At 37.6% G+C, this 24,781-nt stretch overlaps 6 protein-coding genes across 15 annotated transcripts in view; 4 read left to right on the plus strand and 2 right to left on the minus strand.

The window, feature by feature from the left end:
* The window catches only part of LOC120766929 (serine/arginine repetitive matrix protein 2), a 32,201-nt gene extending 21,942 nt beyond the window's left edge, over window positions 1-10,259 (plus strand). Inside the window, exons 4-7 of the mRNA XM_040092676.1 lie at window positions 7,506-7,582; window positions 9,070-9,198; window positions 9,276-9,473; window positions 9,548-10,259. Of these exons, the coding sequence (XP_039948610.1) occupies window positions 7,506-7,582; window positions 9,070-9,198; window positions 9,276-9,437 (368 nt within the window). The 3' untranslated portion in view covers window positions 9,438-9,473; window positions 9,548-10,259. The remainder of the gene's footprint in view (window positions 1-7,505; window positions 7,583-9,069; window positions 9,199-9,275; window positions 9,474-9,547) is intronic.
* Window positions 10,260-12,002: 1,743 nt separating this feature from the next.
* On the plus strand, window positions 12,003-13,214 carry LOC120766160 (MORN repeat-containing protein 4 homolog). The gene is made up of 3 exons (XM_040091545.1): window positions 12,003-12,251; window positions 12,328-12,598; window positions 12,656-13,214. The coding sequence occupies exons 1-3, from the start codon at window positions 12,230-12,232 to the stop codon at window positions 12,921-12,923; spliced, it is 561 nt and encodes a 186-aa protein (XP_039947479.1). The 5' UTR covers window positions 12,003-12,229; the 3' UTR covers window positions 12,924-13,214.
* Window positions 13,215-13,374: 160 nt separating this feature from the next.
* On the minus strand, window positions 13,375-17,772 carry LOC120782626 (MMS19 nucleotide excision repair protein homolog). The gene is made up of 7 exons (XM_040115031.1): window positions 17,560-17,772; window positions 17,119-17,502; window positions 16,707-17,056; window positions 15,161-16,651; window positions 14,857-15,102; window positions 14,628-14,795; window positions 13,375-13,695 (listed from the first exon to the last, which is right to left on the minus strand). Exons 1-7 carry the CDS (start codon window positions 17,642-17,644, stop codon window positions 13,504-13,506), a joined length of 2,916 nt encoding a protein of 971 aa, XP_039970965.1. The 5' UTR covers window positions 17,645-17,772; the 3' UTR covers window positions 13,375-13,503.
* A 457-nt stretch (window positions 17,773-18,229) lies between these two features.
* Window positions 18,230-21,170, plus strand: LOC120782704 (katanin p60 ATPase-containing subunit A-like 1). 2 transcript variants are annotated; one of them, XM_040115153.1, is made up of 7 exons: window positions 18,230-18,397; window positions 18,920-19,141; window positions 19,202-19,425; window positions 19,486-19,847; window positions 19,906-20,027; window positions 20,179-20,735; window positions 20,797-21,170. In XM_040115153.1, exons 1-7 carry the CDS (start codon window positions 18,386-18,388, stop codon window positions 20,993-20,995), a joined length of 1,698 nt encoding a protein of 565 aa, XP_039971087.1. In that variant the 5' UTR covers window positions 18,230-18,385; the 3' UTR covers window positions 20,996-21,170. The 2 variants fall into 2 exon arrangements, with proteins under 2 accessions (XP_039971087.1, XP_039971173.1); XM_040115239.1 differs by lacking the exon at window positions 18,230-18,397 and adding an exon at window positions 18,525-18,543.
* A 147-nt stretch (window positions 21,171-21,317) lies between these two features.
* LOC120782817 (vacuolar protein sorting-associated protein 37B) lies at window positions 21,318-22,338 on the minus strand. Its single transcript, XM_040115363.1, has one exon. It carries the CDS (start codon window positions 22,189-22,191, stop codon window positions 21,550-21,552), a length of 642 nt encoding a protein of 213 aa, XP_039971297.1. The 5' UTR covers window positions 22,192-22,338; the 3' UTR covers window positions 21,318-21,549.
* A 366-nt stretch (window positions 22,339-22,704) lies between these two features.
* Window positions 22,705-24,781, plus strand: part of LOC120782532 (trithorax group protein osa) — a 93,582-nt gene continuing 91,505 nt past the window's right edge. For all 9 annotated transcript variants that reach the window (XM_040114853.1, XM_040114859.1, XM_040114856.1 and 6 more), the window contains exon 1: window positions 22,705-24,229. The gene's annotated coding sequence lies outside the window, so the exon portion shown is untranslated. The remainder of the gene's footprint in view (window positions 24,230-24,781) is intronic.

Below are 24,781 nucleotides of genomic sequence, written 5' to 3' on the forward strand. Positions count from 1 at the left end.
AACATGTTGCTACGGTGTATAAAAGTTATGTTTACCTAACGGTTGAACCTTGATGAAACTTAGCACTCATGTTTCTCGGCACATAACAAGTTTAGTATTGTAGGTGGGTGAGGTGTATTGGAGGGAGCCCGTTTTAGAGGCTTCAAAAAAGGATTAGGATTTTTTTTGGGAGGGAAATAAATAATTGATTAAAGCGTAATTTCTAGGGTTTATAGTTATACATATATCTAAACATTACCCGCAAATTTTTTGGATACGAAGTCATTTATATTCTGCCTTTGGAAAACAATTGCCCGATGCATCTCGCAAGTGCATTTGCCAGACGGCGGGCCGGATGCAGATCGCAATTACTATCTGAAACAAAAAATTCAAAGAGATTTGTTAATAACTTATCTTCTAGTTAAACTTAAAAAAAAAAATCCAGAAATAGTGTTCTTCAGACGAATAATTACTATTTGAACTTCTTCAAGGTAGGGCAATGGAACGTCTGCTTCATCGTCATCGATTGGGGAATCGATTTCACCATCACCTGGTGTTATACTTTCACTGCCATTTCGCAGACTAGAGAAGTGTTCCTCCTTAATCTCTGTATGCTCTGGGCATGAGTCACTAGAGCACCTCTGGGGGTTCTACAAGAGTATGTTCCGATCTTGAAACCTTCTGTTAGTCGCCGCATCTCTTCGCATCTGTCGGCGAGCTTGTCAAGTTCTTCGTACTCTCTCTTTTTTGACTGCAAATGCGTCTCGTTTCCCTCTTCAACTCTCGGTATCCATCCGCACTCTTTTTACCGTTCAAGCTGTTCTTTTGCTTTTTCCGAAACCAATGATTTCGTTTGCAGCTGTACGTAAGGAGCTTGAAATGTCGCCCCCACAGTTCCCTTATACCGAGTTGCTAATGAGTGCTCTCAGAGAGCAGGAGTGCAAGTCGGACAGAAAAACGTTCGGCTGACTGTTGTGATTGCAGCTTCTCGACGTCGAACCTTCCTTGTGTTTGTTGTCGTGGGTTTTTTGCTGCGCAGAGGCGAGTGCGTATCTTGGCTGCAGCAAGATATGTAGTGCTCCGAGTCAATGCTAATTTTGGTATTCTGGATGCCTTCTGTACATAGTTTGCACAACGAAACTTGCCTGCTTCTAGCTGAGGAGCTACAGTTACGCTGTGTAACATAAACCGACACTCGATATCATTCACAGAAAGGCTAGTCCGATTTTCATTCTTTCTTTTGCCATTCATGATATATTGATAGAAACATATCATTATCTCACTAAACGACACCAATGCTCAATGAGGTCTAAATGTTAAGCTCTTGATTACCGCGACTGGACTCTGTCATCCAAAAGTACGTCATTATTTCACCCTATCAAGCATGTTGAAAAATTATACCGTTTGACAGAAAACATTTTTGGACGAAATTCGACTTGAATATAATTGTCATCAAGGGCTCTCGCTATATTTTTTCCACCGAAAATTCTCCAATTCATACAATTTTATAATTTTTTTTCGAAAACACAGTGTCTTGTGTTCAAACAATCCGTTTTATATTTCGAAGGGAAATGGTGAAGTTATATATATTTCATCCATTGTTACATACTGATGTCAAAATACAGTTATGTTAGGATTGAACAATTTCCTTGTTTCTTAATGATCATAATCTCTCACGGTAGTCACTATGCACCGAGCTTTTGCATATATCCTTAGACTTCTTTAGAATGTGAGCTATCTCGGAGCTGATACTTTTATGTAAGACCCAGATGAAAGAATCTATAAATTACATAAAGAGTGATCCATTTCGAGGTTCCCTAGTTTTTTTTTTAAGAAAAAATACAGACTTTACATATCTTCACAGGAAAAAATCTAAGGGTGTGATATCACACGATATTCGACTGACCCAAAACGTAAAATTATCTGCTCACCGAAGTGTTCTCTCAAAAAATCCATTGATTGATGTGACGTGTGGGAAGTGGCACCGTGTTGTTGAAACCAAATGTCGCCGAGATCTTCTCCTTTACTGGCGTAGACACCGTTTACGCGATTATGAGTTAACAACAGTGCGTCAGTCGTTTTTTCTTTTCGTAACATGGCGCCAATTGGAAATTCTAAGCGAAACCAGGTCTTTCTCCACCTGGTCTTTCCAACGCAGTGGAGGTCTTCCTCTCCCTCTGCTTCCCCCGGCGGGTATTGCGTCGAATACTTTCAGAGCTGGAGTGTTTTCGTCTATTCGACGACATGACCTAGCCAGCGCATCCGCTGTCTCTTAATTCGCTGAACTATGTCAATGTCTTCGTATAACTCATACAGCTCATCGTTCAATCGAATGCGATATTCGCCGTCACCAGCGCGAAAGGATCATAAATCTTTCGCAGAACCTTTCTCTCGAAAACTCATAACGTAGACTCATCAGATGTTGTCATTGTCCATGCCTCTGCACCATATAACAGGACGGGAATAACGAGTGACTTATAGAGTTTTGTTTTTGTTTCTTCGAGAGAGGACTTTACCACTCAATTGTCTACTCAGTTCAAAGTAACACCTGCTGTCAAGAGTTATTCTGCGTTAGATTTTGAGGCTGACATTGTTGTTGCTGTTAATGCTGGTTCCAAGATAGACGAAACTATCTACAACTTGGAAGTTATGACTGTCAATAGTGACAACAGTGACAGAAGATATTTCGTCAGACTCATTTGCTTTGCTATTTTCCCCAGCAGCAGATTGAAGAAGTCTCACGATAGGGACTCGCCTTGTCTGAAACCTCGTTTGGTATCGAACGGCTCGGAGAGGTCCTTTCCGATCCTGATGGAGCTTTTGGTATTGCTCAATACCAGTTTACACAGCTGTATTAGTTCTGCGGCGATACCAAATACAGACATAGCGGCATAAAGGCAGTTCTTTTTCGTGCTGTCAAAAGGAGCATTGAAGTCGACGAAGAGGTGGTATGTGTCGATTCTCTTTTTACGGGTCTTTTCTAAAGTTTGGTGCTTGGTGAATATCTGGTCGGTTGTTGATTTTCCAGGCTTAAAGGCACACTGATAAGATCCAATCAGTTTGTTGATAATTTTTCACACAATACGTCCGATAAAACCTTATATGCGATGTTTAGGAGACTTATTCCACGGTAGTTGGCGCAGATTGTGTGGTCTCCCTTTTTGTGGATTGGACAAAGCACACTTAAACTCCAATCGTCGGGCATGCTTTCGTCCGACCATATTTACAATGAAGCATGCTCCTTATCAGTTCTTCGTCGCCGTGTTTGAAGAGCTCGGTCGGCAATCCATCGACCCTGCCGCTTTGTTGTTCTTCAGACGGGGAATTGCTATTCGAACTTGTTCATGGTCGGGCAATGGAACGTCTGCTCTATCGTCTTCGAGTGGGGAATCGGGTTCTTCGTCTCGTGACGTTATGCTTTCACTGGCATTCCACAGGCTAGAGAAGTGTTCCCTCCATAATTTTAGTACGCTCTGGGCATCAGTTACTAGATCACTTCTGGGGGTTCTACAAGAGTATGTTCCGGTCTTGAAATCTTCTGTTAGTCGCTCAAGCTCTTCGTACTCACGCATTTCGGCCTCTCTCTTTTTCTGTGTGCAAATGCGTCTCGCTTCCCTCTTCAACTCTCGTAATCTATCCCATCCCGCACGTATTGTGGTCAATCGTAACGTTGCGAGGTAGATAGCTTCTGTTTTCACTCCACTGCGACACGCCGCTCCTCGTCGTACCAGCTGTTCGTATGCATTTTTCGAAAACAAATGATTTCGGTTGCAGCTGTACGTAAGGAGCTTGAAATGCGTCCCACAGTTGCCTTTTACCGAGTTGTTGAGGATTGCTCTCAGAGAGCAGGTGTGCAAGTCGAGTAGAAAATCGTTCGGCTATTTGTTGTGATTGCAGCTTCTCGACGTCGAACCTTCCTTGCGTTTGTTTACGTAGTCCGAGTCGATGTTAGGACTTCGGAATGTACGCACTACTACTAGTACTACAGATAACCATATTTGGGGCCCCGGCGAAGACGATCAGCCTCAACCCATTTGGGGATGTTTCCTCATGGAGGCTGAATTTACCACCTGTTGTGCCAAAGATACTTTCCTTGCCCACCCTGGCGTTAAAGTCGCCAAGCACGATTTTGATATCATGGCAGGGGCAGCTTTGGTCACAATTTTTCTTCTCTTCCGTCGGGGCGTGGGCGCAAATCAGCGATATGTTGAAAAGCTTCGTTTTAATGCGGATCGTGGCTAGACGTTCATCGACCGGGGTGAATGACAGTACTCGGCGATGGAGTCTCTCTCTTTCTTTTGTCTTCCGAGGCGTGAGCTGCTTGAGCTATATGTAAAAGAATCGTTTCTGGCCATTCCAAGTGAGTGGTAATCAGAAAACTGTGAACTTCTACACATGACTCCATCCATCCATCCTCCTCGCCGAGATCACGAGCTTCAATTACAGGCATCCAGTAACCGTTATTTTCTCTGGATAAAATGTCTGCTCTTGAATCTCTTCAGGTTGCTCTTCGTCCCAAAGGCCTCATCCTTGAATAAAAATGGGCAAGAGCCCATAGAGCGAAGCAATGTTGCTTGGGAAGGTCAAGCCGCTTCAGTTCTTGTACAAGCTGTATTTTGTACGCTTTCAATTTAAGATTTCGACGCAAAATGACCCAGTTGTTCCATACGTCACTCCGAGTTTCAGCGAACGGCGCCGAATCGACTCTCCACGGTCTTCGTATACACTCTCAGCTATGGCTGCTATATTTTCTTCACTGCGTGCTGGATGTGGTCTTTTCGATCGAATATTATCCAATAATAAATGCTGGGTTTCAAGACGAGTGATGGTGTTGCAAATAGTACGCTCAGTAGGCCAACTATGTTGACCATAAGTTGAGTAGAGCGCGGGAACATAAACAGAACATAAATTTTCGTAATAAAGCTTAACGATTTGTAAACGTTTATTCGTGATCATTTCGCCACATCTTTCTGCTAACAATCTGACCGATCAAGTCTTTATATGGTTAACTTTTTCATTTGACAAGATATCTTAATGTAATTTGGCATAGATTAACGAATATGGATGGGCTATTATTGAGCGATCAAAATAAAGATATATATCTTTTTAAAAAATATTTTGAAGATTGGTTATATCAATCAACGTGATTCAAAAAACTATGTGCAAATAGTGTCATTATGGTATGGCACCTCTTACCCAAAAATGGTCGAAAACGAACCATACATTTTCAATGCTCCAGGTGCTGACAAGATCTCAGTGGTTATCTTTGGATTTATATCTAAAATATTTGTCAATCTCTGAGATACATTACTGAATCAATAATTCTGTTAACATATTTTCCTGACAGTAATGTGCCCTTGTCCCAAAAATTAAAAATCGAGTCAATTGTTGCCCTAGTGATGACTTCTCGTTTCGTGTTTGTCCAAAAAGTCAGTCACAATCATGTTAGAATGTGATGGCGTATTCAGGTTTTTTGGTATGAGTCTAGCAAGGACACAGCAGAATTTGAAGTCCTCTGCTCTCTCTGACGCCAACTTTCCTTTTTTGAAGCACTGTTTCTTTAACATTTGCGATACTATCGTAATTAACAAAAGTGGAGGTATGACTTCCCGGCCTTCACTGGATGCTTTATCCCACTCAAATACTTGTGTTCATGTGCCCAAAACACTTTTGTCAGACAAACTTTCGGCATCGTAAACAGACAGCTGCCAAGCACACACTACTTCATATAAGGAGAACATTACTACACACGAGATTTTTGGAATTTAGGAAAAAATATTTATCGATTCAGTTTACGAGTGTAGTATAAATGGACCAGAACGGATTAAATTTGATCTTGAGGCAAATTTGGTTTCTAGGGAATGCGTATCCGATTACTCTTTTGATCGAAATTAAACGCATTAGAAAGAAAATTGTCTGACACATGTCTAATGCCTAAAAACAACTGACACATAATAACAGATCTTACAACCTTTGCCTGAATCTTGTACAGGGTTTTCCAAAAAGAGTGATGTGATTTCTTTAAAAAAAAACACAACTAATTGTTAATTGAAATTCAAGAGCTCTTTATTTAATGCGAAGTACAATCGGTGCAATTAAGTTTTGAATATAACATTATTCAAATGGCTTCCACGACTTATTTTGCAGAGTCGAATTCAACGAACCCAATTTCTAAGTGCTTTTTCCACTAAATCAAGTCTTTGTTATGAATAGCACGTTCAATATTGACTTCTAAAGCTTGAAGACAGTCTGGTTTATTGCTAAAGACCAAAGACTTCAAATAACTAACTCCACATGAAGTAGTCTCATCGTGTTAAATCACAACTTCTTGAAGGCCATTCAATGCCACAATTTCTTGAAATAATCGAATCTCCAAACTTTTCTCGCAATAATACGGTCGTGTCAAGTGCTGTGTGGCATTGTTGGAACCAGACGTTGTCAAGATCAACTTTTTTATCGATTTATACCGCTCTCCATTGACAGTAACGGTGTCACCAGCGTCATTTAGAAAGAAGTTCGATTAGATGATCCCACAGTCGAAAACCAAACCAAACTATCAATTTAGGTGAATGAAAGTGCGCCTCATCGGAGACGATGATTTCCTTTCTCAAATTGTTCCAAGGCAAAATCAGCCAATTCACGACTTTTACGTTGGTCTAATAGCTTCAGTTCTAGAGTGAGAATAATTTTATACGGATGCAAGGCCAAACCTTTTCACAAAATCCGATAGTTTGAGGCAGTCCCAATTCTTGAGTATTTCTTGGAATCGTCAAATTGTGCAACACTTGCCTGAACGGCAGCAATATTTCCATTACTTCGAGCGGTTCTTCTCTTATTGGCACTTGAACATTATATAAGGAAAATGTACGCTCAAAAATTTCAACAATTCCAGAAATAGCGAGCGCAGGTGGACAAAAAAGGTGGAATGACAAAAGTGCACGAAAAGTTGCAATTGGAGAATGATTATTTTGATAATAAAATTGAACAATTTGCGAACTTTATTCATGAGTATGTCTTTCCATGATAAAATTGTAAACATTAAAATGAAAAAAAAACACACACCTTGACATATTAAAAAAGGGCGAAACGACATTTAGAAATCATATCATCCTTATTGGAAAACTCGGTATTATAAACCTTATTAACAATAATTTTATAGATAGATTTTTATATTAAGTAGCAGAACCGATTGTCGTGGAAATGAGGCGGCAGCAGTCGCTCCGAGACCATCGGTTATGATTTATGCTATAATAATATTATAACCACGTGTAACTCTTGTAATAAAACAATTTAATGACTTCAATACAAAATTATAAATATATGTATATACATATAATAGTTTTAAGTAACAACAACAAAAAGAATACACGAAACCAACGAATTGCTGTTCACATACCTATTCAGGTGTGTGCATTTCACTTCAATTGTTGCCATAATTTGAAAAATTGCATTGCCAAAAATATCTCTAAAAAGAAACTATTGCATATATTTTGTTATATTCATAATTTTATATAAACTCTTTGCAGTCACTAAAACCGACGATCACGTTAAGGTCTATGATGACGTACCAAACTCAGCCGTTGAATTACAAGTCAAAGATAAGGTAAGTAATTTGAATACCTACATTAAAAATGAAGAGGTTAAAAGATTATCAGAGCAGTTAAGATTTGGTGGATTTTTAGAAAATTCTAAGACCAATTTTGTACAAAAAATTTGTATTACTAAATTATCGCTCTTAAGTTAATAATTTGCTCCTTTGGCACCTGTGATAAATAAAAAATTTATATTTCACTCACAATTTGTTGAAAGCAAGCCTCCCAAAGTTTTGATTTTTTAGAATATGTATATGCAATTGCATTACTAAATATTATAATCGAAATGCCCGCACTTCCAAATGATACCATTATTTGATGATCAATTTAGGATACATACAATTGTGGGCTACGAAGGAAAAAGTTGGAAAATACAACATATTTGGTAAACATGACGCAGCGATGCTTCAACTTCTTTATTACGTCTGGGAAATATTTTTATAGGAACATGTTCAATAAATCGCCTTACTGGAGCACTGTTTGGCTGAATTTCCCCCTTCTCTGGTAGTCGATGTAGATCATACGTCGGGAATGCCAGAATACCGCTCTTCAGTTTTCGGCAGATCCTAGTTTTCTAGTGTGTACCAGTGGATCCACGTTTCATCTCGCAATGCGAAATCATGTGCTTTTGTCATGTTATCCTCTGTGACAGGCGTTTACGAGACACTTGGATGTTACTACTCAAAAAGCGATGTGCCATCGAAGGAAAAGAGTCCGCATGTACCATGTGATCAAATTTAACCCGTATTTTAATACAAATGTTGTTGTTGTAGCGACAGAAAACATTCCTGAAGTAATTTGGGGAATGGTGCCGAGGGGACAATTCTTAGTCGAAGAAAAATCTGGGTCCGTTCCGATTACTTACACCGGACTGCCGTGGAAGGGCAACAAATCTTTTTTATCGCCTTTAAAATAGGTTCCTAGCCAATACAAGCGTACCAATGCTTCATCCAATTTTCCAAACATCTGTTATAAGCCTAGTCTGGGATAGCCCTCCGTGCCCTCAGCTTTTTTTCGGTTTCGGCTCATTTTTGTATCACCATTCACTACATTGTTGGACAGTTTCGACGGCATATTCATAAATCAACGTCTAGCCACAAGTAATGATGCGCCGAATGTGGAGTCCCCAGCTACGTTGTCAAGCACCTCTTTAGTGACTTTACGCGAAGTCAAACGTTGCTAAAGATTCAAGACTTTCTGCCGTTGTCACAATAATTGTACTTGTGTTCGTGATAAAGTAGCCTCCCAAAACACTTCTGCAATATTTTCAACGATTTCGTACAGCATACGAAAGCATTTCGAATTGACGCGCGATTTCTCTTCCAAAGACAAGAATCGAAACACGGATCTATTTCTATTTTTTTCATAATTCTCAGAAATAAAAAAGGACATATGCAAAAAAATTGTCTATACTAATTCTACTTAAAATATCCTTTACAGTCTTTTTTTTTTAATTCACCGCTTTATTTATTTCTTCTTCTTTTACTCAAAAATATAGTTCTTGCGTAAGCTGAATCGACAGGAGCGAGTCGTTGAAGAAGTCAAATTGGTTTTGAAGCCACGTTTCAATAAGAAACAGATCACTAAAGATGACTACAAGGAGATTATGCGGCGAGCTGTGCCAAAGGTTTGTTAAACTTGATGAAAATACACCAATTTACTGTTTTATTTATTAATAATCATTTAATTGCAACGCATGCGCAGATTTGTCACAGTCGTTCGGGCGAAATTAATCCTCATAAGATCAAGAACCTAATTGATGCCTATGTGAGGAAATTCCGTGCAAAGCATAAGAAGTTGAATCTCCTCAATACCGGGCAGGTCAGCAGTGCGGTGAAGTGCGCCGCCTATTTGAAGAAGCTGTAAAGAGAAGCAGCGCGTAAACGTATAAGCGGAAGTTGGGTATGCACATACACACATACTTATATAATTGAAATGTATATGTTAATAACTTGCTTTTTAAATAATTTTCACAGCTAAACGAGTAACCAAGCAGCTAATACACATAAGTCTTATGGCACATTCATTCAGTAAAACTTCTGCACACACTCTTGCCCACAAAGGCATGTAGGTAGGTTTTACTCACCACCGAACGGCAAATCCTTGGAGATGTGAAATTCTCAAATGAAATTCGTAGACAATTTGGAGTTGGACGTATAACTAGTTAATATAAAAGTAAAATATTATTATGAAAAACAAAAAAAAAAACAATATTTAAGGTTTTAAAAGAATTTCCAATTATGAAATACTAACAATTTTACACGAACATGATTTGTAAACAAATAATTTTCTTTATTTTGTCATTTTAATTACTTTCAGCGACGCATGGAATGAAGTTTGCTGTTTATTTATTCGCAATTAAATTATATTATAATTATGCACATATACATACCTACTTAAAGATTTTTCCAATTACGATTCAAAACTAAAAATCAAAAAAAAAATTCTTTAAAACCTTACTAGTAAACATAGTGAATATATACATATATCTGCATATAAATTGTATTGTATACCTTTAAGGCCACTTGTGAAACACTCGCGCATCATACGTATGTATGTGTGTACTTGATTTGCACATACATAGGGATGTTGATATTCTTTATACATATATGTATACCTACTTTACATTTACGAATACTTGTGTCAAAGCATTATTCTCTTATCTTTAATAAACTTCAATAATTGTAATACTTTATCTTATTATTATTTTGTTTTTTGTTTTCGTAACACAAACTTATTAAAATAACAAGCGGAAGTGTCACACCGTTTTAAATATTTGCAGAAATTTTGAAATTCAGTAAAATGTATAAGAGTATATAATAAAGAATAAAATTAATTAAACTTAAAAAACAAAGTTTTATAATTTCTCTTAGATTTGTTATTGTGTGTATAGCTTGGGAGTTGTACACCGGAATTGTTTTGAGTTTGTTTGCTCCTTTCGTATTGTTCTTGCAGCCATATTGGAGCGGTTTTTCTTAATAAAATCGGGAAGATGAAGAACTTTATTTAAGAGACTATGGATCTAAAACCGGTTTCAGGCGAGCGATTTTAAGGCGACGCTTTAAAAATCAGAATAATCGGTTGTATGTCAGATATGTGATATAGTTGTACGATCTGACCGATTCAGACAAATGATCAATAGATTATCAAAATGCACCTATATAATTCAATTTCATTCGGATATCTCAAAAACTGACGAACAAATTTTTACGATCCATAAAAAATTTCACCCGAAAATCGCTGGCTCAAAACCGATCTGTGGGTCTATAGTCTCTTAGACAAAGTTATTCCGAATGATCTATCCGTAATCTATATATGGTTGGACTTGAATACCTAGTTAACAGAAGTCCAGGATACAGACTACAGTTAACTTAACATTTAAGCTGGTGTCATGATATTCTTTCAAGGAGGAGAGAGAAGGTGACACACTCAGAGAAAATTAGAAAATGATAAAATGCAATGCAAAATTCGAACGAAATACTCATAAATTAGCAGAATATATTATACGTAACCAGAGAGTACCCGAGCTTTTATCCGACCGAGGACTCTCAACTCGGCAGAATTATGCCGCTACAAAAACAACATTCGCGAATTTCAAATGTTTTCTTAATATCCACTTTTAACTAAATTCTGATTAGGTAATTGCCGTTATCATCAAAAGGAGGGGTCTCTCATCCGAGGTTGTTTCAGACTGTTCTACACATGTCTCTATCCTCCAATCGTGGGAGGGACCAGGTGGAGAAGGAGCTGGCTTCGCTTGGAATCTCGAATTGGCGCGACCTTGCGAGAAGAAGAAACGACTGGCGCGCTGTTATTAACTCGGCTACAACCGAGTAAGCGGTTTCTACGCCAGTAAAGAAGAATTACCGTTGCGCTACCGGAAGTAGCTTGCGAACCGCACATTTGAGTTTGACATTCAGGCTAGGTGAAAAGTAGTCACTGAAGAAATGAGTGCATGCAAAAGAAATTTGGTCGAAACATTGACAATTTCCAGGCAAAATATGCTAATTAGATTTGGATTTGGAAATGCACTCAATGCTGCTGCTGTGGTAAGAAGCCAAACAAGTCGAAAAATTTGCGCATGTATAGTAGACATATGACAAGACGCTACGCTCGCAAGACAAAAAACAGTTTGAATTGTATACTTTGATATACTACTTAATATATTTTTTCTTTTGAGTTGAAAATAATTTTATAAAATATTTGAGGTTATCTTAGGTAATAGTTGAAGGTCTTGAAAGCTAGTTTTTAAACATTATTTTGAAAATTGTAATTTTTATATTTAGAAATACATATGTACATGTGTATATAAGCAAATCAAAACAAAATTATTACATTAAAATTTGTATACCCAACCTCACCTTCAATAAAAAAACAAATCGTTTCCTTTTGCACTTAATGGTCCAGAATAGTTGCATGTCCGTTGGCCTCAACAGCAACATGCTGCAGCAATAAAAGCCCCCCTTCTAATGCACCGAAAACGCATAACGAATCAGATGTAGCGCTTCTACTAAGAATTTGAGTGTCTTTTCATTGCATTCCATTCCAGCAACATTTAGCATTCAGTTTACATTACTTTTTCATTGCAGTTTGCATTTTACTTAACAAATAATTCAATAAAAATCTAAATACCTTCCACAAAAGAGCCAACAAGCAGCATGGACGACTACGAGGATCAAAGTGAGAAGCATACAAACACGTTTGCCTACTCCTATTTGATATTGAATACCATTAACTATTAACTTCACTCTTCTAGGTGTCGTAAGCGAAGTGAGTCGCGGAATGATGGCCGGTGGTGGCGGTGGCGCTCATCATGGTCGCGCCGAAAACACCACTTCCTTTGGTGCTGTAAAGGTTGGCGGTTGGCGGTATGAGGACTCCACACGTTACATCGGTGAATGGGATCAACGCGGTCAGAAACATGGTATTGGTCATTTACAATTTCCCGATGGCACACGTTATGACGGCCAATTCTCCGATGGACTGAGTCATGGCCTCGGCTGTCTATGGTTCTCCGATGGCGCCAAGTGAGCTAGCAAATGTTTTAGAAAATTCGTGTTCATACTTATTAATCGTGTTATTAGATACGAAGGTGAATTTATGCATGGTTGGTTCCATGGTCATGGCATATTTTGGCGTTCCGATGGCATGAAATTCGAAGGCGAATTTCGTGGTGGCAAAATCTGGGGACTCGGCTTGTTGACTTTTCGCGATTTCACAAATGGCTTTCCGCGCAACGAAGGCTTCTTTCAAGACTGTCGCCTGGTGCGCAAGCAACGCTGTCCGGACGTAGTGCAGCGCGCGCAAAAATGTGCGCTTATGGCGCGTTCACTGTGTGACCATCCGTATTAGCCTTAAGCATGCATGCACACATGTACAAAACATACGACATAATATAGCTACACAAACATACATACTTATCCGCATATGCGTATACATATGTACGATGACGTTCCCATATCAGTCGGTTCTATGGTACCGCAACAAAGTGGACTCCAACTATTATGTCCACAAACACACTACCAGATCTTTCGCAAAAAGTACACACGTTTTTGAAATGCTACTCACTCAAAAATAAATAATGTTCATATTATCTTTTACGAATAAACGTTGAGGAAATTAGCCCAAAATATAATAGAAAAACAGTGTTTTTTATTTGGTTTTCTAGTTAATTTTTTTTCAGTTTCTTGGAAAATGTGTTTATAAATTAAAATTGCTAATTTTTAAAAACACCTGTGCGCGCATACCATATAAAACATACATATACATCTTTGTATGTATGTCCATATGAAATTGTCCGCTGTTTATCTATTTTATTGCTAAGGTATTGTACTTGTCTGCATAAAAATTTAAGTATATTGTATCTAAAACAAAAACAACACAGCAGGGAGACGTATTCCCATTGATGTGGCAGCATCCACTTGCCCATGTATTAATTGTCCTCGGCTGTGCCCACCAAGAACCAGGCGTTTCGCGTACGCACAGCTGTGTTGCGAACCAAGCGCTTATTATCGTCCAGCGCGGCGGCCAGCTCTAGCACAACATCCAATTTATATGTTAACAAGACATGCGTGGGGTATTTGGTAATGTCGTGTAGAAGACTTAAAGCGGATATACGAACTTTCTGCAAATTGAGAGGAAATTATTAGAAATTTTTAATTAGGGGAAGAAGGCGTTATAAATCATTTTTTTTTAAGAGGTTTTACTTTAAATAGAAAATTAAAACAAAAAACCCATAATGTCGGTTGTACTGAACCTATAATAGCTTTCACATTGGATTCTGATCCATCAGTTTCTATGGCAACTATGCCCTATAGTAGTTGGATGTGAACAATATTTTCGGGGACTTTACCGTTGCCTTAGACAAAAATCCATGCCCGTTCCCACAACAATCGGGTCTACGTAGCCGGAATGGACCCGCATTTTTATCCGCCCAAGGACTGTCAACTCGGCAAAATTCTGCTGCTACAACAACAACAATAATATAATAATCCATGCCGAATTTCGTGACGATATCTTGACAAAGAAACAAGTTTTTCAAATAGAGACATGATTTTGATCGTTTGGGAAGGACATTTTTATGCTTTACATATATCCGAAAACGTTGTTTCCGATAAATGAACGGCTTCTTGGGGAGAAAAGGACGTGTACAAAATTTCATATCGATATCTTAAAAACTGAGAGGCTAATTGGCGTACAGACAGACTCAGCTCGTAATGCGATTTTATAGTCTGGATTTTCAAAATATAGCATGAGGTGTATGAAATTCACTCGCACGACAGTCGGGTCTAAGTAACCGAAACAGGCCCGGATATTATCCCGCCAAGAGCTGTCAACTGACAGCATTTCTCAAAATGATTTCATTAAACTTTCCTGCCGTTAAAACAATATCAAGCGTGTCAAGTAAAAAAAAAAAAATACAATGTTTTGTCCAGCTAATTCGTTGCATGGAGAAGCGAATATGAACGCAGAGAGCAATTTTGAAATTAATAATGTGATGACTTTGGTATACGAATTTTGAAACAAAAAAATTGTCCTTTTTATCTCTGCACTTACCATAGATTTTTGGTATTTGGACAACTGTATACATCTCGGTATCAAATGACTCAAATGCCTGAGGAAGTATTCATCACGCATTGCAACGAAACGTCCACAAATTTCCAGTGAAATGTAGAGCATTTCCGTGTGATCACAATCCAGCGATTTGAAAAGCAGTGGACCAACCTGTTATTAGACAATTACTTAGACCAATTAGAGTGAATAAAATGAAACTTGATTCAATTACCTTTTCGATGTTCATTTTCTGCACAATGTGCGGTGCACCTTTTAGCACAAAAATAAAAGCAATCAGATAGTTTTCGGAATGTGCATTCAGCTTATTCCCCAGCTTGGCCAAAACTGTATGGAACAACTTCTGCTTGTATAGGATTTCGACCTTTGGTAAAAACAGTTCTTCACACTCCATTGCGATGATTTCGAATGCACGCGTTGCAACTGTGCCTAGGATAGGGTGTTCCAACAATTCTGTGAGCTACAAAGAAAAGGGTAATTTATGAAATTATACACTCTTTCCGATTATATGCACTCACAGTTTCAATAATTCCAGCCGCCAAATCACTACCAGCTACAATAAGGCCTTTCGCCATCCATGCCAAAGTATGCACAGACAGTGTGTTGTCTTCTCTTATTTTGTCCTTCAGTTGCATCACTACCTTATTCAAATTACTATGATTTTGTTCATTGCCATCCATTCGATTAACTACACTACAAAGCAACTGACGAGCAACGGTATGCAATTTCTCCTTATCTTCACCCACATCATTACCATTCAACGACTGTTGCGTCAACTCAGTTAGCAGCCATTCGAAAAAGTCATCCACACTAATATCCTGATGCAAGCGACCCAATAGGCCTTTGGCGACATACAAATGTGCGGCAGACTTTAATTGCAACTGTGGTAAGTATTCCGTGACAATTATATATTGTTCGGAGACAGACAAATGTTGCTCAATACGACATATTGCTATGGCGATTTGTTCCAACGCAGGTACACTGAGTGTTGACGGTCCCAAAGCCAACTGCATCAGCTTTGCAATGAGACAATTGTTGTTTTGCAGGTCGACGACCAGCCGTGCATCGCCGCTATTTAATAGCATATTAACCGCTTCAAGCGCTAACAATTGATCATCTTGTGGTATATTTTGACCGAACGCATAATGCCATACTAAATCGAGTACACGCGACGTGAATGCCGCATGTATAACCAGGCGCAACAAGTGCCGGAATATTTTACGCTTTACGAAATTGGAATAAATGGCAAAATTCCGTATTAACACATCAATGCAGTTGGATTGTACTTCAATTGGATACAAAGCGCCCAACAATTCCAACAGTCCTATGCACTCCAGCTCGAGTGAGTCATGTGTGATCAGCTGTATAAGTACTTTGAAGATGAGGGCACGATTTTTTTCGCTGATTAATGGCACACTCTCGGTCAATACGCTGAGTGCGGCATTTTTTAAATCAATATTTTGCTGTTGAACATCAGCTTCAATATTAACACGTAGTACTGTTATTATATCGGCATGAATTTGATCGCATGTAGTACGATTGAGCTTCTCTAAACAATCTCGTATTGCAACTATTTTAAATAGCTGTGCGATAATGTCGTACACTTTAAGACGTTGCTCTTCATTGTAACCAGCTATCTTGTCGCCCTCACCATCGACAATTTTAGATTGCGTGTTTAGTTTTAATAAAAAAGTATTAAGTATGCGATCACTAGCGAAAAGTGGATCGCCGGATACACACACCAATGCAATGGCCGTGGATGGATTGTATAGGTGCTGATTGACATCACTCAGGTGAGTTAAAATTGTACCTAACACCTTAGTTTGGTAACTGTGACTGATGTCTGGTGTTTCATAAGCCTGCTCCAAAATAGTTCGCAAAAGAACAAGTCCCGCGGAGATAATATCCGAATTACCGCCTCCCGGGAAAATTTCCGATTTCAACGCTGTCCAGATCACATCGAAATGTTCCGATATTGATTTAGAAGTAAAATTTACTGCAGCTTTGCGCTATAATTTACCAATTGTTGATTATACTAAATATAAATATAATATACAATTTTACCAAAAGTTCCAAAGAGTCCAATTTGGCCTCTACCAAATCGCTTTCCAGTTTTTCCAAAGCCAAAGGCACTAACCATTCAATGAATTCCGGGGATGCCACCAAACAATCCGATAATTTAGCAGCCAATTCATTGCGAGAAATATTACTAGGATCCTCACGACTCGGAGTAAAATCAATGGGGAAATAACAAGCAAAGATTTCAAACATTTCTTCGGCCAAATGCAACAGCGAAAAATGCTTGATCAAGTCTGGCATAAAAGTAAATACAAAATCTAAATTACGTGGATCATGTTCACCATCAATGGAATTTATCAAGCCGTACATGAAGTCGCCACCCATTTCTTTAAGTTCTAAGTTAAAAAAAATTAAATCACAATTTTTATAATGGTTAAGATAACACTAAAATAACTACCTTTATCATATCGCTGGGATGCCAACTGCAATATTTTGAACCACTTTCCACGTTCTCCTCGTTGATGTGACTGGCAACTACTGTGCTTAAAAAATGTGTTTAAAAATTTCGGTACACTTTCTGCAGGCAATTCCGTCATTTCCAATAAGGCATGTATGCCCTCTATCACAGCAGGGAGCACACTGTGATGATCTTTCAGCCGATCCGTGTAGAAAGCTGTAAGGAACTCCAATTGTTTTGAATTAAGGTAATCCTTTGGCAGCTGTTGCAGCATACTGGATAAAAGCTGTGTTCCTTTAATCCGTTGTTCTAAGGTAGTTGAAGTTAGAGCGAAGCCCATTTGCTCCACAACATATGATACATCATATAAGCCCATAGCTACATCTAATCATGGGCAAACACTTAGTAAAAATGCACGGTACGCAATGATAAAGCACTTACTTTTACTAACATTAGCAGCTGCCTGTTGCAATGCCGCTTCACTAACGAATGCTTTCTCTATACCATCCTGTGTTAAAGGTGTCATTTCAATATATCTTCAAGTGGCGACCGGAAGATTGTATAAGATTGGATTAATCCTTTTATCCACAGCAAATAAAAAAATAAATAAATTCGTCCAAAGTGTGCACCAAATATGTCAAATGTGTTCGATATAAAGAATTAATCGTTAGAGATGTTAATTATTTTATGGGGAAGTGTTTTAAAGTGCTTTTACATCGTACACATATACGACTGCGAGCGGCAGATGGCATCTGTCAAATATTAAAATACACACTTTCTTAGGCGCACAGGTATTTGAAAAGCAGCACGACTTCATGGGAGCATGCCATTTCTAATTTTGGCGACGACAACAATAATATGAATAGCAACAAAAGCATAAATAGTTCTGATATATCATTTGTAATGACGATTGATAATGTAAAACAAATTAAAAGACCTATTTATTTATTTTTTACACAAAAGGCATAAACGACTTATGACATGGTGTACGCTGGTAAAAAAAATAGAATATTCCAACGATCTTGTGATTATAAAAAGGGAAAGGCAACACTGTCAGTAATAGCAGTTGACATTTCCTCAGAAGCTAAGACAAAGAATAAGAAAAGAGAAACGAGAAGACAAGTAGTGAAGAAATATTACACCCGTTTATTTAACGGCAAAAATAAAATAAAATATACGGTTTAAATTAAAAATAAGTCTTAATTCGTAAACTTAGAATAGTAATTAACGTTTCAAGATTAGAAGTGTATGAAAAAGGCGCGATCTAATGTCCATAACCGTAAGTAGAATAGGAATACTTCCGCGACTTCCGTATAAAGATAGTTTAAGAAAAACCAAAGACGAAAGTGAGTAGTGGCAGCAGTCATTAAAGCAAAAAGTAAAATAAATTGATGATTATTTTTAGGCATAATATATAGAATAAAGGTAGATAAGTAAAGGGTGTGGACATAAATCACTTGCAATGATTCAAACTAATTTCATTTATAAATAATCAATTAAATTTGAACAATATAACTTTTCTTTTTAATTGTGTATAATGTTCATTGCTTTTTCTATAATTTGTCAACTTAGTGACGCCTTATAGCTGACACTCTTCAGTCCCACTTTCCATTTTTGCCAACCAAGTTTTTATATGTACTTCTATTTACTTTCGCAATATAACTGTTGATGGCTCATTGTCTATATACATTATGTTATATTCACTCCGTCAATGACGCCGCTCTGCTGTCACCATCGCTTTGTTCAACACGACCTTTTGAATTAATTTTTTTGCATGCGTGCGTGCTTTATACCACATTAGCTATTACGAGGTAGGAAGCAAAAGACGAAATCTTGTGTAGGAATGACCGTGATGGCCAAAACTTCAATAGTGGAAATATGTGAGAACGCAAAGCTGGCGCGTGACATGGCCTATACCGGCAACTATGACTCTGCTTGCATATATTATGAGGGACTAGGTGGCATGTTAGATCGCATGGTTAAATCTACGAACGATTCACTGCGTAAAAGCAAATGGAAATTGGTAAGTTATTAAATGCGATTCGAAATGAATTAATATATTAATAGTTTCATTGCTTTATAGATAGCACAGCAAATAGAAAAAGAATACTCGCAAATTAAGGCCATACAGCGAACTCTATCAGAAATGACACTAGATTTGCAAAACACACCTTTCGCACATAAATTGAAAACACAAGTCAGTGAAGATGAAACAAAAGATCCATCAGCTTGGTTTCGACCCGATCCCGATATTTGGACTCCGCCTCCTAAAGATCCAGATGTTTGGGGACCACCACGTTCGGAAAAGTATATATTTTTAGTTTGTTTCGCCACACATTTATAATAGCATATACTTATATATTATAGACCCGCAGTGCCAAATAGAAGCCGAAGTGGTATACCGAATAAAAAAGCTACTGCCGGTGCCGGCAAAAGTATAATACCACAGCGTAATGCCACAGGAGGTGCCACTACTAGACGTACCATAGCTGGGAGTGGTGGAAACAATATACGCGCGCAACAGAATGGAAGATCGACGTCATCAACATCGAGCCGAAAAACAACACATTCGAGCAATGGAGTTAGTAGTAATGCGGCAAGTGGTGCCGATAATGTCGGTAACAAAGACGATGAAAATCGTGATGAAGAGGCGGCGGAAAATGAAGAGAAGGAGGAAAAAAAATTTCAACCCAGTACACACATGGAAGCCGAACTGGTAGATATACTTGGTGAGTATGAAATTTTGTTTTTCCTTAAAATTAAATAGACAAACTATTGTTTTTTAAGAACGTGATATACTGCAACGCAACCCTAAGGTGCGTTGGAATGATATAGCCGACCTGCACGATGCTAAACGTTTACTAGAGGAAGCGGTCGTGCTGCCGATGCTTATGCCTGACTACTTCAAGGTAAAAACAGCTTTATAATACAATGTAATAATCTAAGAAAGGGTTGCTTTTAATTCCACTTTCTTGCTTTGTTGTAATGATCGAAGTTTTTCATAATCTGAAATTCAATTTCCACAATTTATTTTTTTTAATTATTATTAAATTTATTTAGGGCATCCGACGTCCGTGGAAAGGCGTACTCATGGTTGGTCCTCCGGGGACGGGTAAAACAATGTTAGCTAAAGCAGTGGCAACAGAATGCGGCACAACATTTTTTAATGTATCATCTTCAACACTTACATCAAAATATCGTGGAGAATCGGAGAAAATGGTACGTTTATTGTTCGAAATGGCACGATTCTATGCGCCAAGTACAATATTCATCGATGAAATTGATTCACTTTGTTCACGGCGTGGTTCTGAATCGGAACATGAAGCCTCACGCCGTGTGAAATCAGAGCTGCTGGTGCAAATGGATGGTGTGGGCAGCGAAGAGGCTACGAAGGTCGTCATGGTATTGGCTGCTACAAATTTTCCTTGGGACATAGATGAAGCGTTACGCCGTCGATTAGAAAAACGTATTTATATACCGTTGCCAACTGATGAAGGGCGTGAAGCATTGCTAAAGATTAATCTGCGTGAGGTTAAAGTGGACGAAAGCGTAAACTTGTCCGAAATCGCCAAGAAATTAGAGGGTTATTCTGGTGCTGACATTACCAACGTCTGCAGGTGGACTACATGAAACCAAATTATATAGAAGTTATTGTTTACATTTCTTTTTTTCTTTAAGGGATGCTAGTATGATGTCAATGCGCCGAAAGATAGCTGGTCTCACGCCGGAACAAATACGACAATTGGCCACAGAGGAAGTAGATCTTCCTGTTTCGAATCAAGATTTCACAGAAGCCATTAGTCGCTGCAATAAGAGTGTTTCAAAAGCGGATTTGGAAAAATACGAAAAGTGGATGAATGAGTTTGGTTCGTCATGATGACGGAAGTATTACCGCATTTGCTGCAATTAGTAGCATTTTAATTACAAATAACTACATAATTTAAATACTGAAAAGGCGTACGTTTAGCCAAACATGGCTGTAATGAACTTGATTTTGAATAGCATAGCTAGAGAAGTGTTGAAAGAGTTATATAATATAAAATCGAAATTAAGCATCAAAAAGAGATCAATTTTATAAAATATTAATAAGACTAACAAAAACTTTATTAAGAAATAAAACCTTCAATTTACAATTAACTGAAGCCGTTAAAGTCATTTTATACCTCTATTTAAATTTAATATACAAAAACAATCTCGCGTAGTTTTCTTCAATTGTAAATAATTTTATTTAGTAGTGCCTAAAATGTATTATTATTATTTATTTTCTGCGACTCGTAGCCATTTATCACTACGTAACATTTTAACAATACTATATATTTAAAAATGAGATATTTATGTTTAAAGGGAGCTGCTACTTAATTATAACCTTTTAATGTATGGCGAATTCGCAAATTTTTTGAAAGGTAGTGCTCGGCAGCTGGACTTGGATTACTAATAAGGGCGTGGTGGTGGCATAGGCATCATAGGCCCTAGTGGGTACGGAACACCGCCAACACCCATACTAGGTACACCTGGTGTCGGATAAAATCCACTATTTGGTAACAAAGGATTACCACGTTGTGGCGCTTGAGTTTGCTTACGCATTAGCTCTTGCATTTTCTCAGCTTTGAGTTTCCGTAAGTGCATCGTTTTGCGCGTAACAAGAAAATCGTCTAGGAATGCCTCCACGCCGATTTCATTGTCTGTGAATTGTTTAATTAAAGCGTCTGTTGCCTCTTCGCTTTCAGCAGCAGCTGTTTGTATCAACGCTAAAGCAGTTTCTTGACTAACGCTACCCGATTTTTCTTTCACTTCGCCTAATTTCTCCTGTACAGCTTGACAAGACTTCTTCGCTTCCTCCATCAATTCATTCACTTTTCCACGCAATTCGATGATTTTAGGTTCTTTTTCAATATTGCTCTCGGCCTTGGACCGATTTTCGATGAGTAAATCGTCCTTTTGTGTTTTGAGGTTTTCCAGTACTACACTCACTTTCTCATCTAGCTTTTCGTCATCGTTGAGTAAATCCTTGAGTTCGTCTGATGAGAGAGGGGCTATTGATGATTGCAGCTGATTTAAATACTCTTGATACATTTTAAGTTTTGTTATCTGCTAGAAGTTACTTTAAAATGCTTCACTAATTTAAATTATATTCGTTCTTTTAGGTGTTATTAACTGTAAAGCTATTTTCCTAATTGCGACTTATGACGGTGCTAGTAAACTCAAACATCAACCTTGTCAAAAAGTCCAAACGAAATTTCAACTTAGAACTGCCAGCTTTATTTAACGATTTAAATAAACAATACATATTTGATATAAACATTGCTTAAATATTGAAATCGCCTGATACAATAATATATTTTCAAAAATATTATAACTATTAGAGAATGATTAGGATGATAACAATAGTTTAATGTTCTAAATAATAATAGTTAAAAAATAATAATAGTTAAAAAAATACTTTGGGGCAATATGGAAATTTAATTGCAAGGTTGGCAAGCCGATAAATTAGGATTGTAGAACGAAATAAATGGCTTCCACATTCGGTTACATGTTGGTAATTCACGTTGGCAATGCTTTGCAAACACTTCCATTAGCGTGCGCCATTTTGATATATTCGTGTATTTCGGCGTAATGCATTTGAATGAATATTTTAATAAAATACACTAGTTTAAAGGGCAAAAAAGTGTTAAAAATGTTATTGAAAGGTGCAGAAACAAAAAGAGTGAAAAAGTTGTTTCGAAATGTTAATAGTTTGAGTAAAAAGTGTGTTTAAAGAAAAGGACCGCATCGCAAGTGAAAAATTTTCAGACGACTACATAAAAATTTGTTCGTGTCCCGAAAGCCAAGCGTTTCTTCGGTCTCGTGTATTCCACTCATAAAGGAAAAAAGAAAATTGAAAATTTCCAACTTTCCCCGTGAAAAACTGTGAAAAAATTTAAAGACTTAAATAGCGTGGAGTTTATAGAAAATCTAGATACCTATTAATGGACTGAGATTGTTGTAAGTGAGCCAAATATAGCAGTGTATTTGAGTTGGTTTTGAAAAACTGAAACTGTTTATGTGAAAGTGATTACGACTAATGGTTATGAATAGTTTTGCAATCGTTTTTAAACAATTCATATTCCAATAGTTTAAAAGAGCAAAGTTAGGCAGGTGTGGCTAGATACAAGGTTTGCCTGCCATTAAATATATCATACATTTGCTGGATTATTTGAATGAATCGTCTGCGCAAACATTAATTGCCGAACAGCCTCCGGGTGGAGTCCTCGTCATAATTTTGATATAGCTTGGAGCATAGAACTTGGAAGAGGGGTTTACACTACCCTCGTTTCCACATTAATTGCAAAATTAAGTAGAGAATAAAAGTAGTTGGTGCCGACATTACGCACTAATAAAAGTCATCGACGAATTGAAAAGTGAAAAAGAATCAGACGAAATAAATACAAGGCATAGACAGAATAAGCAAAAGAAAAGAAACTCGTTGTGTTTTCTTTTTAATACAACGTTCGCGCAGTACCATCGCTTGGCAGAAGTGAAGCAATCGTCGAAGGTGGTCATCGTAGCTGCATGGTAATTGTTATTGCAATCATCACTGTGTACTTATTTATGTCTCTCTCACACCTATTGGCGAGTAATGGTAAAAAAAGCCGCATGCGAATAGGATACATAGAAAGTGAGTAGGGAACAACGAAAAACAAAACAAAGTACGCAAAGAACAGAAACAGCAGATATTAAAGTCAAAAACGACGAATATTAGGAAGAAGCAGATTGTGCAAAGTAAAGCAAGACAAAGCAATGTAAAAACAGAGCTGTTGTCTTATTCGAAATGTTTTTGTAGTGAATTGGTGAAAATCGCTGGTGAAAAATCATGAGTGTATCGTGAATACAACCAAACGAAGAAGTGACAAAGTGGAAGGGAAAAGCCGTATACAGATTGTTGGTGATTATTCGGACAGTTTTTGTTACAAATCTTTTTAGCACAAACATCGTAGAACAGCATTGCACTGTGAACTCTACACTTTCGGAAATTTTGCCTGATTAAAGGAATATTAATTTTACAGTGTTTTCTACTTCAAGATTTGGACATACAATAATTTTATGCGCGACGTTGCAGTGATGATATAAATGCGTAAGTATCGAAATCCAAATCACGTCTTTAAATATCTATTTCGATTTGCTGATTAAGAAATCAAAGCAAAGGCTATACGTTGCCAAATTGGTTTTCAGGTTCAATTACATTTATTTAGGAGAATTTCAATAATTTGGACAAGGCCCTTTAGAAAATTTAAACTAAACTCATTTACCAACTAAAGTTAATAATTTATAAGAAAATAATAACACATCGATAATGATTAATAATTCATTTGAATTTAAATATTATTTAATAAGCATTACATTTAGTTTTTTATTTTATTTTTCCTTTTACTTTTATTTTAAAAATAATATGCCTCGTTAGTATGATTCCACATGTATGGCTATTAAAATGCAACGCTGAGTGCGCGCGGCAGCAACGAGTTGTTAAGTACTACGATATTACGACGTATGAAACGAACCGACTGCTGCTGAAAATATGTTGTTTTAAGCTATCCAAAGTAAAAAGTCCGGGAACCATACGAATATACGTACGTACTTTCGACTCGTTGTCTCGATTGCTTAGTGCTAATGCATGGAAAATTAGTGA

This window comes from Bactrocera tryoni, chromosome 1 (genome assembly GCF_016617805.1).
Source record: "Bactrocera tryoni isolate S06 chromosome 1, CSIRO_BtryS06_freeze2, whole genome shotgun sequence".
In the NCBI taxonomy this organism is placed as follows: Eukaryota; Metazoa; Arthropoda; class Insecta; order Diptera; family Tephritidae; genus Bactrocera; species Bactrocera tryoni.